Source organism: Budorcas taxicolor, chromosome 7, assembly GCF_023091745.1.
Source record: "Budorcas taxicolor isolate Tak-1 chromosome 7, Takin1.1, whole genome shotgun sequence".
Classification (NCBI taxonomy): Eukaryota; Metazoa; Chordata; class Mammalia; order Artiodactyla; family Bovidae; genus Budorcas; species Budorcas taxicolor.
In genome coordinates, this window is record NC_068916.1 from 7,022,284 (window position 1) to 7,035,758 (window position 13,475).

At 57.4% G+C, this 13,475-nt stretch overlaps 1 protein-coding gene across 2 annotated transcripts; it reads right to left on the reverse strand.

Annotated features, from left to right (window-relative positions):
- Positions 1-5,476: 5,476 nt before the first annotated feature.
- On the reverse strand, positions 5,477-13,475 carry ARRDC2 (arrestin domain containing 2). 2 transcript variants are annotated; one of them, XM_052642835.1, is made up of 8 exons: positions 13,217-13,475; positions 9,446-9,512; positions 9,071-9,218; positions 8,465-8,567; positions 8,120-8,376; positions 7,606-7,768; positions 7,172-7,329; positions 5,477-6,623 (listed from the first exon to the last, which is right to left on the reverse strand). In XM_052642835.1, exons 1-8 carry the CDS (start codon positions 13,473-13,475, stop codon positions 6,570-6,572), a joined length of 1,209 nt encoding a protein of 402 aa, XP_052498795.1. In that variant the 3' UTR covers positions 5,477-6,569. The 2 variants fall into 2 exon arrangements, with proteins under 2 accessions (XP_052498795.1, XP_052498794.1); XM_052642834.1 differs by lacking the exon at positions 13,217-13,475 and adding an exon at positions 9,606-9,994.

A 13,475-nucleotide genomic window follows, 5' to 3' on the forward strand; every position in this document is an offset into this window, starting at 1 on the left:
GGCTCCACCTATCTCCCCGCCGCCTGTAAACACACGTGTACATGTGCACACCCCCCAGCCTGCGTCACTAGGAGGCTCAGGAAACGCTGCTGGGGGCTCCCTTGAGGGCTGGCTTCCTGTTTTCAAAGTGGCTGGGAACTGCTGATGGAATGTTCTGGACAGGCCCAGCCCCTCCCCCACTGCTTCAACAACCCTCCCTCATCCAGCCCTGCAGATCCCGCACCCGCTCTGTACCCCAGTACTGACCCTGACCTCTAGTGAGATCCGACGCCAGATGAGGAAACTGAGGTTCAGAGAGGTGCTGTCACTAGCCCAAGGTCACCCAGGAAGGAAGAGATAGTGCCTGGAGCCCAGACCCTGAGCTCTAACCTGCCTCCCACTAGATCACCATCCCTGGAGGTCCAGGATTCACAGACGGGGAATTGCCCCTTCCTGCCTGGACCGTGGCCCAGTGCCTCCTGGCTTTAGGGCCACCCCCGTGCAACCCTAGGCTCTCCTGCCCCATGAATCCAACCCTCCCATTCACCACTCACTCTCCCCATCCCATCCCTCTGTGTCCCCCAAGGAGTGCCCTCCCTGTCACAAACATTAATGAAGCTTCAGTAGCTGATAAGGCAGACCTGGTCTCACCTTCTGGGGGTCAGTAAAAGACCCAGCACGGGAACAAATAAACAAACACAACCACAGCTGTCCCTGAGCCACCAGGATGGCTAAGGACATGCTTGGCTCTCTCTTGTCTAGCAGAGTTGCACAGGCTGTGCCCTCTGCCTGGGATGTTCTCCTCAAGCTCCCTGGCAAACTCTTCTTCATCCATCAAAGTCCCAACTCCAATGTCCTCTCCTGCTCCTAGCCCTCCTAAGACCCTCCAGCCCTCATCCTTCCCATCTGGCCCCACCCTGACTTCACAGGGTGTTTGTGGTCCTCCAGACTCTGTTCTGCTGTCCTTGTCATGGTTGGTAAAGAGGACCCTTGTCGTCACCTCCAGGGAGTCTCCAAAGTCCCACAGTGATTGGCCCAGCCAGATTCAAACACCCATCCCTGAATCAATCCCTGAGCTTGTGGTGACAGAAACCTCTAATTGGCCAGACCCAGTCACCTCTCTGCATCTGGAAGCAGGAAGTAGACCTGGCTCCTTCTGCCCACCAAAACGTGAGCAGGGAGAGTAGACGCCCTCAGGACCGTTTTGCCGCAGGCTCAGGGGTCCCCTGCCTGCTGCTTCCTGGCTGGGGAGCCTTGGGCCAAGTCGCCTGTTCTCTTTTCCTCAGTTTTTCTACCTGTGAATTGGACTCAGCATGGTTGAGATGTAGGAGTGCCGAGGGGCCATCCAGGCGCTCCCCTCCCCACCGCACACACTGTTTAGGGGCCCTGTTTACCGTGTGCCCCCTTCCCCATCCTTTCTTGTTGCTCTCTGTGTTCCCTTGAGATGGGGCAGCACAGCGTGGCAGGCGCTGCTGGCTGCTGGCTGAGTCACCACTTCCTCCTGGGCCCCTTGCCCAGCTCGATGCTTTCTGGGGACTTTCCTGGCCTTCCCCAAACATCAAAACAAGGTTGGGGGTGGGGGGTGACTCCTGGACCAGGGAAGCAAGGGCAGAGGTGCGTGTGGACAAGATGGAGTATACCCTGGCGTGGATTCAAATCCCACGTCCTGTCCCCACCTGCAAAGAAGCCATAGCCTCCTCAGAGTTGAGGGACTCCACACGTGCACACCCCACACACCCTCAACCAGGACTGGGAGCGCCCAGCGCTGGGGTGAGTGTGGTCATTGCTGGCAAACCTGTCTGCACAGGTGCTAGCGGGCGCGTGTTAGAGGGTCTGTGTCAGTGGTTTCTCAGCTGCGTGTGGTCGAGTCTGCGGGCCCGTTTGTGTGTCTCTGCTTGTGTGTGTGTGTGTGCCTCGTGGCTGCCCCTGTGTGTAGAGCCCAGTGGGCTTAAAGGACAGACAGACCCAACCCCTCGTTGGAAAAAGGTGTCTCTGGCGGTACAGGGAATTCCCTGGGCAACAGTCAGAGAACTGGGAGACTCCTGGTGTGGGGGGTGCTGGGGTGGGTCAGGCAGGCTCAGGAGATGAGGAGTCTTGTGTATGAGCCAGAATTCAGGCTGACGACATCAACTCTAAAATAGTCACCAAGCCCTAATGGCACTGCGGATATAGTGGGGTCCTGGGGCAATAGCGAGCAAATCAACAGGTATGGGACTTCCCGGTGGTCCAGGGATTAAGACTCCGTGCTTTCAATGAAGAGGGTGCGGGTTTGATCCCCGATCAGGGAATTAAGATCCCACATGCCACGTGGCAAGGCCAAAAAACAAAAAAACAAAACCCCTAAACATATAAATATATAACTCTGGGAAGGGCAAAGGTCAGAAAGCAAATGCATCAGAGCGGGGGCAGGGGAACTAAGGAGGTGCTCTGGCCAAGGGACGGGAAAGTCTACAAGGGAGAAGGTCCTGGGACCATCTGGGGAGAGGGAGCTCCCGATGGAAGCCTTGGCAGGTGCAGAGTTCCTGAGGTAGGGACCAGCTGGAGGAGGGGCCCCATTCAAGAAGATCTAAGCCCAGAGCAAGGAGGGGAGGCGTTAGGGGCCAGCGCTGGTGGGGAGCAGGGCCACCAGGACGGGCTGTCCTGTAACTGGAGCCGGGCAGGAACATGTCCCCCTGCCCGCCCGCCCCCAGTACTCCCTGCTCGGGACAGAATGTGCCGGGGGGGAGAGGCTGGTGGTGGCTGGGCCCGGTGGCTGGAGCAGGGCGGCTGGAAGATTCCTGAACAGCAGCCCGGCTGGGCCGGCTGCCAGTAAGGGCAGAAAACAAGCAGCGGGCGCCCTGCCTGCCTGTCACCCATGCCCTGGGCTTGGCGCAGCCAGGGCCGGAGAGAGATGGTAAAAGAGCCAGGGACGGAGAAAGGCAGAGATGGTAAGTCAGACAGAGACGGTAAGAGCCAGTGAGAGCGCGACATGAAGAGGCGGAGATGGCGGAGGCGAAGAGCAGAGAGAGACACAGCAGTGAGAGACACAGAGAGGCCTGGCCTTGACTCTAAGCCGGTGACAGTTCTGATTCTCGGGGGTCCTGGGAATAAACGTGAAGCAGTGACCCTCCTACCCCCTTCAGAGTCTTTCTTCACACCAGAGTAGATGGGGAGTCCCCTCCAGTCACTCATACCTGCTGTGTGCTGGGACCCCAGATACGCCCCTGACTTAGCCCCGCTCTCACGGTCTCAGCCAGACAAGTGAATATCTAAATACAAATTTCAGAGACTGACAAAGGCAAAGAAAACATGGGACAGGGGGATGGGGGAGGGAATGATGAGGGGTGGTGACTTTAGGCTGGGCTATCCCTGAAATTTAAGGCTAGTGTGTAAAGAGGGGCCAGCTATAGGGAACAGCCTTTTAGCAGAAGGAAAAGCATGTGCAAAGCTTGGGGTCAGCTTGGGGTGTTTGAGTAGCAGCCAGGGATGGAGGGGGAAACTGGAGGGAGAGGTGGGTGGTGGTCTTAGAGGACCAAGGAGGGGAGGGATTTTATTTCAGAAGAACATTTGGCCACACTCCTCTATACTCTGTGGGCCCCACACAACATCCAGGGAGTTCCCTGCATCCTGGGCTGCCTGGCCTAGCTCCATGCTTGTTGTCATTTATCTGAACCAGAAAATCTGCCTCCTTTAGGGATCAGGTTCCAGAGAGTTGCAGACGCAGGAGTCCTGGGGACACGAGGTAGCTTGTCCTCCCAAGCCCCTTGGGGGAACCTTTCATAGACATGTACCCACGTCCACTGTTGCAATAAACACCTCAGTCTCTTCTTCGTTTGGGAACATGAATCAGGAAACTGCAATCTTGCATCTTCCACAATCCAGCTGATGGGGAACTCAGCCCCACCTGAGGCTGCCATTTGGGGATCTGGGTAATCGTACTATAGGAACATCTCATGCCTGCCACTGGGCCCCCAGGAACCCCAAGTCTGACAAGTTCCAAGCTTGATGGCCAATTAGCTACCCAGGGCAGATACTGCTGGACTGGGAGGACTAGGTTGACCCCAAGACCAGGAGATGTTGGGAATCAGGGCCTAAATTTAGACCAGGGAGGAGAGTGATTGATGTGAGAGGAAGTGTCCAGAGTCTCAGATGGGGAAACTGAGGTTCAGAAGCAAGTGACTTCCGAACCCATCATCACAGAGAGCAAAGCCTGAACACTGCGTTCCCAGGTCCTGCTCCAGGCTCCCCCCAGTCCTCAATCCTGCCCCTCAGCCCCACAAGTGGCCACCTGGGCCGCTAGGTAATTTTCACTGCTTTGGGAAGACCGGTGGGCAGAAAGTCAAGGTGGTCTAATTGGGCCCCGCCCAATGGGGCGGGGCTTCTGGCCTGGGGAGGAGCCTGAGTTGCACGGGATTCCAGCGTTCCAGGGCCGTTTTCGAGTGGCAGCTGCGGCACTAACTGACCCTGGGCAAGCTACCTCATTCTGTTGGACTCACTTTCCACACCTGCAGCTCCAGAAAAGCGACAACCTCCAGGCCACTAGAGCTGCCCTAGAGTTCTGTGGGTACTCAAACAAACCCTGTACAAGCACAACCACAGCCACCTGAGTCCCAATTATCAGGGGGTGGAAATGACCCAAATGTCCATCAACAGAGGCTGAGTGGATAGTAAAACGTGGTGCATCTACACAATGGAATATCACTTGGCCATCAAAAGGATCAAAGCGTGGATTCCTGCTACAACAAAAGTGCCTGAACTTCCTGCTGAGTCAAAGAAGCCAGACACAAAAGGCCACATATTCGATGAGCTCATCTACATGAAATGTCCAGAACGGGCCAAGTCAGAGACCAAAGCAAGCAGATGAGTGGTTGCCTGGGGCTAAGGGAGGAGGAACGGGGAGTGACGGCTCATGGGGACAAGGTCTCCTTTGGGGCTGATGAGCATCATTGGGAATTATAGGTGATGGTGGCACAACATTGGAAAGGTCCTAAATGCTAGGCCCACTTACAAATGCCAAATGAATTGAATCTCAATAAAAGTCGGTTCAATCCCTGGGTCAGGAAAATCCCCTGGAGAAGGAAACGGCAACCCACTCCAGTATGCTTGCCTGGGAAATCCCATGGACAGAGAGAAGAGCCTGGCGGGCTACAGTCCATGGGGTTGCAAAGAGTCAGACAAGACCGAGGGACTAAACAAGGACAACAAAAGCAACAACCGCGCAGACTCCACAGACAGGCAGGATCCTCCTGCCTCTGGCCTCCCTCCCACCTGCTCGGCTCCACTCTGTGGACACAGATGAGGCCTCCGCCAGCTCTGCCCCGAGCCTTGCAACTACACTGAGGGGAGAGATGTGGTGTCAGCCTCCCTCGGTGTCCTCGAGCCTCAGCTTCACCTTCTGGTCAATGGGCCCCTCAACCCTCCTTAGCCTGGAGTTCCATCTGAGATCCAGACCCAAGATGGTGGTCAAGGCCACCCAACTTTCTCAGCACCTGGGGGCAATAAACCACCAAGTCCAAGCTCTTCCTCTGTGATTTTTATTTAAAAAAAAAATGTACAAAAGAGAACAATTTAAGGCTTATCAGAAATGTGGAGTCCCAGGCGGGGGCCCTGCCTCGGCCGGGTCTCTGCACTTGGAGGCTTATCCAGCTGCCCCATCATATTGTGTGCCTCTGGGACACAGCGGGTGTTCAGAAGCATACTGTGGCCCTACTCTGTCACCCCAGGCTGACCTCTGTCCCCACAGCCTGGGTTAATGCTCTGCTGTCCCTGTCTTGAAATTCTTAATTCTTGAACAAGCGGCCCCACATTTTCATTCTGCAAGCTATGTAGCCAGTCTTGTCTGTCTTCCTTTGAACCTGTGTTTTTCAGGCCATGCAGTACCCAGGCAGTACTCATGTGCTGGATCATGTGGAGGCGCCCAGGCGCTCCAGCCTGGGATAGGAGTCTCCGGTTTTCAAAGGTTTTAAGGCTAGAGTCACTGCACCTGCCACCCTTCAGCCCCCACATGGCCCTGATGACCTGCTTTCCTGAATGCCTCGTTCCTGGGCCCTCTCGCCTCCCGGACCTTGCAGGACGGCCTCGACTGAGTCCCACTCCAAAGATGAAGGGGACGGTCTCCAAACATTAGTCAGCTCTGACCTTCTTCGACTTTTCCTCTTGTTTGCCTGCCTACCAAGCTCTTGTTCATACACCAAAGCCTTAGCTAAAATGCCCTTTCCCCAGGAAGCCTTCTCTACTCCCTCTTTGGACTCTCCCAGCTCGGGGGCCTTTCCTCTGGTCCTGTGGGTCTGGAAGTATTTATGTCTGGTTCTGTCGCTCTCAGACTGGAGGCTTCTGAGGGAACATAGGCCGATGTAGACAGGTTGAATGGTTTCTCAGATCCCACTGTGGGTATCTGGTACCTTATGAGGACCAGTCCAGATATGTCCAGACTCCAGACTGGCTCTTCCTCTGTGTGATGTTGGAATGGCCCTGTTACGTTCTGAGACTCAGTTTCCCCAACTTCAATGTAGTCAGCGCAGTCTGTTCTTCATCTAGCCCCTCCTTGCTCATGTCCATGGTGGCTGGAAGCATGTGTAAACACCTTATCCTTTGAGGTTTCCACCTGACATTCAGCAGGTCATGCAGCGGGGCCTCCTGGCCTCGGAGGGTGGGTTTGGATCCTCCTGCCAGAAATGATCCCATCAAGTCTTAGGAGGCCCTGGAGGCTCAGAAACGCCCCTACCCTATCTTCCTGGATCTCCACTCCCACACTAGGTTAGGGAGCAACGCTTAGGAACAGACTGAGATGCAAAGTGGGTTCAGGCCCTGGACAGGAGGTAGAAGATGCTCTATCACTTTAAAATAGAAGAACTTTCATTTTGACTGCATTGGGTCTTAATTGCTGCACACAGGCTTCTCTCTAGTTGTGATGGTGCAGGCTTCAGAGCATTTGGGCTCTGCAGTTTACAGCACCCGGGCTCTCAAGTTGAGGCTCGAGGACTTAGTAGTTAGGGCGCATGGGCTTGACTGCCTCACAGTATGTGGGGTCCTACTGGCCTCACCAGCGATCAAACCCTCTTCCCCTGTCTTGGAAGGTGGATTCTTCCCTGGACCACCAGGAAAGTCCCTAGGAGTTCTATCATTACTGAAGATTCACCTGTGGTTCCTTCCCTTCCTCTTGGCTCCCAGGGCCTTGGAGAGGCACAGGGGCTTCTTGAACCCCCAAGCTCACCTCGGAGTACAGGGGCGGTGGGCGGAAGCGGAACTCCTCGATGTAGGCAAAGAAGGGGCCTTCCATGCTCACGTCAGGGTCCTGCAGTAGCGGCAAGAGGCTCTGCTCCATGGCTGCCACCTCCTCATCAGGCACCACCTCGGAGTACTCAGGAGGGGCTGGAATTGAAAGCCAGGGTGGGTGAGGCTGGTGGAGGAGGAGGGCAGCCCCAGAATCAGGGGCAATGGCCAGGTGGAGCTGGTGTGGCCAGTTCTGGGGCTCCTGGGCCGTGTGCCCCTGGACTGGGATTCTTGGGGGAGACTCGGGTTGCCAACATGATTGTTCCGGAGCACTTCTACAGATGGGGGCAGTGAGCGAGGCTGGAGGGGAAGAGAGCCAGCCAGGCCTTGCCTGTCTCCCACCCATGCCCACCCACGGCAGGAGGGAGAGTTCACCTTCAGGCCGCTCTGGCAGGACCCCCAGCCCCCAGTCCATCAGGAAGCTGGCATGGCTGCCCACGCTAGACGAGCGGCTGCCGAAAGGGTGCAGGGGGATGGTGCCGATGACCAGTGGGAGCTCCAAGAGCAGCTTGGATGAGCCCGGGATGTCCACACAGACCTGGAGGGAAGTGCCATAATACAGAAGACCAGCCACCCGGGCAGCCCTGGCCACACACACCTTCTTACAGGAGGAGGCCCAGAGGTCCCAGCTCTAGCCTCAGGGAGGGAGGGGGACCCCAGGCTGGTTGTTGTTGCTGTTCGGTAACTAAGCTGTGTCCAACCCCGTGACCCCATGGGCTGTAGCATGCCAGGCTTCCCAGTCCTTCACCATCTCCCTGAGTTTGCTCAAGCTCATGTCCATTGAGTCAGTGACGTCATCCAACCATCTCATTCTCTGTCTCCCTCTTTTCCTCCTGCCCTCCATCTCTCCCAGCAAATGCAACCACCCCGGCCTCTGAGGATACTCTACCTTGAGGGCATAGTCCACGTGTAGCACACGACAGTGCAAGATAGAAGGACCCACGGGAGGGATCCGCAGAGCCCGGCCCTGCCACAGTGCCCGCCGCCCGGGGCCCACAGGCTCCCCCGAGAGGCTAGCCACCACGGCTCGCTTCTGTTTGCGGGCACCTCGCGCCATGAAGGTCTGGGTCTGGATCACAGCTGCCCGAGGCAGCACGGGGCGCGTGGAGCCGTTGTCGATCTCAGCGAAGACAGGGATCACTTCACCTGTTAGATGGAACCGCAGGGCCTCAGGTTCCCCATCTGCAACCCTGACACTGGCCCTTTTCCCAATCCAGGCCCTCCCACCTGTTACCTGGTGTGTAGCCCTTGCGGTCAATCTTGGCTGAGAGGGAGACAAGGCCACGGTTACTGTACCAGGATCGGGCAATCTTTTCCCGAGCTCCGGCTTGAGGGGCCTGGTCGGGGGTGGAGCGGAGGAAAAGGATGTGAAACTGGTCCCATTGTACCAACCCCAGACCCTGTGGAGCTTCTAAACCACCCTCAGCTGAAGGAAGATTTGAGGCAGGGCCTAGCATTCTGGTTTCTAAGAGTCTGTTTGTAAAATGGGTCCAGGAACGTGACCCATCTCATTAAGCTAAAAACAAGTGAACAAGCCAGGCACTTAGTGTTAATGAGTGCTCAGTAAGCCATTATTATTGTAAGCTCTGATTGTGCCCCCTTTCACAGACAAGGGATGCGTGGGAGGCTCAGAGAGGGTGAGACACTCACACAGAGCCACGAAGCAAACTGGTGCAGCTGGTTCTTGCACCTAGCTCCACCAGCATTCCCATGCCTCCCTCCCTCCCTGCCAGGGCTCCGCTGTGACCCCCACTTTGTGAGGGGAGGAGTGAGGAGCCAATCACCATGTAGCCAGGACCCTGCCTGGGACGCCCCCAACCCATCAAGGGCAGCCACTCACCAGCAGAGCCGGTGTGTTGATATCCACAGGCTCAATAACAGTAAACACCTTCCTTGTCCGACGGGTAGGAACCCAGGGCCGGTGGAGGGTGGCTTTGATGCAGTATCTTACACTGCCGTGTTTGCCTTCAAAGGAAGTCACTAGCGTCCTGGGGGTGGACGGAAGGTCAGACCCAGAGACACCCAGGTTGGAGATCCATCCCCAAAGGCTTTGGGGTATGAGAGACAAGAGACACTCTGGGGGGCCTCCCAGGGAGACAATCTGGGGTCTCAGTGGCCCCCGGATACTGAGCAGTGGAGTCCCAAACCTGGAAGGGGCTGCAGACCTAGGGACACTTACAGGCTCCCCCACAATCCTGCACCCCACTCGACTTACGGTGGCAGCTGGAAGCTGAATGGGAATTCATGACGCCCAGGAGGCAGCGTTGTGGTCTCTCCAGTGCCTGCAGATAGGAGTAAGAGGGGGCGGCTCAGTGGCTGCGAAGGGGCTCCCGGAGCACACAGCAAGCGCAGTGCAAGGGTCCCTCGGCTGGTACCTGGCGCGAGTAGCGTGGCACGGTGGCTCACAACCTCCACGCGCTCGCTGTAGCTCTGCGTGTACGCCGTGCTCGAGCCCGCGCTGCGAGACTCGGTCCAGTGCACATGGGCGCGACCCCGCGCGCGCAGCTTCAGGGAGCTCACTCGCGCCGGGCTCGCTAGCTCCAGAAGCACTCGGCCGGCCACCGCCTGGCCGCCGCTGAACACGGGCTCAGAGCCTGAGCTAGCACCATCCAGTAGCACCACGAATGCCTTCACCTTGTCGAACAGCATCGCCGCAGGGATACGAACTCGCGGCGAGCGGCCCCTGGCTTCGAACCCGCGGCGCGGCGGCTCTACGGCTGCAGCCTCAGGACGCGAGCCTACCAGGCGCGCGCAGGCGCACTCGAACGTCGGGCCAGAGACTCCTCACAGCCTGCGCCGGCGCCGCATTTATACGGCGGGAGGGGCGGGGCGAGATGTAGGTCCCGCCCCCGGAAGGGAATACGCCAATGGCGCGGTAAGAGGCGCGGTCTTGCCCAGGCTTGGAGCAAAACAACAAAAGCCCCGGCTTGCGGCTGGCGGCCTTCTACCCCTTGCTACCCTCTTGGACCCTGGGATGAGACAAGCATCACGGCACAGAACAAGTATCTCTCAGACTGCAGAGGTGAACAGGAAAAACCGAGGCCAGGTCACCTAGCAAGAGCGTTCTGCCGTCGGCTTAATCATCTACCGGCCGCCGCTTGCAGACGTGACTCGATGCATGTCCAGCCGGGGCTGGAGGGAACGGCCAGGTCCCTGAGAGTCTAGGACTAGCTACCTCGGGCCTCAGCTCGGCCCGCCCACCGCCTACCCCGTGCAATGGGGGAGGGAGGAAGAAGTGGCTGGGGCCTCCCGACACTGGGCGCCTGCTGCCCCCACCTATGATTTCAAACCCGCTCAGCTGGGTGACCTGGTTCAATGACATCTCGGAGCCTGAGTTTCCACAGTTTGTAGAGCCAGAACAAAATCAGCCCCGACCTCAGAGAGTTGTGCATGAATCGCGGTGTAGCCCTACTCGACCCCTCCCAGAGCCTCTCTCCGGACTCATCCACCCGCCCCTGACACACTGCCACTCAGCGGCGCCTCAGCGCTTTTGCTCCACGTTCCTTTCCAAACTTTCAGCACCTGCCCTCTCCACCCCCTTTCCCCACCCTTCCCGTCTCCGCGAACTTGTTTGCTCTTTTGACCCAGCTCTTCCCCTCACAGACAGAACCAAGTACCGGGGAAACTCATGGAGTCCCCGGGTTCAGGGCTGCGGTGTGCCTTTGGGATCTAACCACCAAGTCGGAAGCTGCCAGTACGCGATCTGCGAAGCGCCTGCGCCCTCTGGTGGCAGCGTCATACATTGCTGCTTGAACCCACTCCCTACCTTGTTCAGTCCCTAAGTCGTATCCAACTTTTTGCCACCCCATGAACTGCAGGACACCAGGCTTCCCTGTCCTTCACTATTTCCCAGAGTTTGCTCAAACTCATGTCATGAAACCATCTCATCCTCTGTTGCCCCCTTTTCCTCCTGCCCTCAACCTTTCCCAGCATCAGGGTCTTTTCCAGTGAGTTGGCTTTTCCCATCAAGTGGCCAGAGTATCGGAGCTTCAGCATCAGTCCAGGGCTAATTTCCTTTAGGAAGTCCTAACACCCCCTACCTTGGCCATCCCTTCTGAGTCTGGCTCAGCCCGGCTGGAACCCCAGCTGAGGCCAAGACACCCCCAGTGGGAGGCGGCCATAACCAACACAACCAGTCAGTGATAGAGGTCAGGGCAAACTGGTAGAGAGCGGTAGAGGCTGTCCACTCAGTGATCAGCCTGGTGGAGGGCTCTGGGGCTGAAATAAGGCACTAGGACCTTCTCCCAGGGCCAAGTGAAGTCTAGAAAGAAGACAGGAGGCCACAGGCCCAGGAGGAGGCAGGGAATAGAGTGACCTTGGGGGGATGGGATGGCTCATACTTTCTTTTTGGTCACACAAGACTTGTGGGATCTTAGTTTTGTGACCAGGTACCAGGTATTGAACCCACGTCCCCTGTGATGGAAGCTCAAGAGTTTTAACCACTGGACCACCAGGGTAATCCTGGGAAGGTTCATTCTGAGCCACTGTCCTCAGTCCATTTCACAGATGGGTTCCCCCAGAGACCCAGAGAGGAGCAGGGACTCACCAGAAGTCATGCAGCAACTCTGCTTCACTCCTCCAATACCTTAAGGAAGCTACCAGTGAATGGGAGCAGGAGCGCTGGAGGGCGAGACCAGCTCTGATTTCCCTGAGTCTCAAGGAAAGGGAAGTGCCTACAGGGCCCCTTCTTGCCTCATTCCATGCCAGCTATGCTTTGGTTTCCACAGCGCATCAGGCCAGAGCCTCCCACACCTGGCGGCTGTTTGGACAAAGTAGTAAGTCTGTAGGCAAAGCATCTAGTCTGTGCAGGGCCGGAAGTAAGGGTGCTGTGGGCAGGGAGCCAGATTTGAGCTGCATCCTGTTTCTACCCATCTTGCAGATGGGTATAGTGAGGTCTGCCTTCCCTGAAGAAGTGGCCAGGGCAGCCCAGAAAGGCCAACATCCTCTTCAGCCACACAGCAGGTGCTAGAGCACAGACTTACTCTTTCTGTCCCTGCCCTCCCCTACTTCTGCTCTCAACTGGCTGTATGGCCTAAGGGAGGAGCACCGAGGCTCAGCAAGCAGGGACATGTCCAAGACTCCTAATCTGATCTGACCCTACCCCAAGTCTTCGCCCTGCCTGGGATGCATTCCCACCGCCTTACCTGCAAACACCACCAAAATCCCCAATCCAGCAAACAGCCCTTCATGTAAACACTGGTAAAGGGCACTGGCCAGGGGTGAGACACGGGCCTTCTTTGGGAATCAGAGCCCCCAGGCCTGGGGCTAATGAGACACCCTGGAGTTTAGAGAGGGGGATCTCCTAGCTCCACCAAGGGGTCCCCTGAAACCAAGGGGGTCCTGTGGGGTTCCCAGGCACAGAGGCCTTTCTGACCCCATTTCTTGACTCCAGCCCCCATAACCTTTCCTGAGTTTCATAGGGTGGGTTTGAACAGTTGCTAATCAAGGGAGGAGCCAAGAAACCCCCTGAGACAAGATTACAGGGAGCAGAGACGCTCACAAAGATTAGAAGACCGACCACCTGAGATGAGATTAAGGGCATGCAAGCCCTGCTCACACCTTAATGTTATCAAAGACCCCCAGTGTTGAGCCACTATTATAAAACCCCTCATCTAGTCTTCTGGGGTAGAGACATCGTTTTTTCAAGGCAGAGCCAGGCAAAGCAGTAAAACTATACTTTTCCACTTCACCCAAAACTTCGTCCTGACTCCTTTGATTCCTCACTGCTGTATCCGGAGTGCAAGCGATTGCTAACACCTCCAGACTCCACATGGGGCGGGGCGGGGCGGGGTGGGTGGCTGAGGGGATGTCTCCACCGCACATCCCCTAGGTCAAGGGAGTCCTAGTGGGTAAGAGAGTCCCCCTCTTGAGAAGGGTTGCCAGCCCACACGGCCTCTAAAGAGCTTGGAAAGGGGCGCCCAGACCTGAGAAGAGGGGTCGGTGGCGGGGATTCTGGCTCGGGGGTGGGGGGAGATGAGCGGCTCACCTCGGAGCAGCAGCTGCCGCCATCGCAGGTACGTCTCGGCGGCCACGTAGTCGCTGGAGATGGCATTGACACCCACGCTTCGGGCCTCGAGCCAGTGCGTGACCGCCCCGCCGCGCGCCGCCACCTCGAGCGCCAGCACCCGCAGCGGCGCCGCCACCTCCAGCAGCACCCGGCCGCACAGGCGCTCCCCGCCGCGGTACGCGTCGTCCGGGCCCCGCGCCAGCTCCAGCGCGAAGCTGCGCACGCCCCCCGGGCGCAT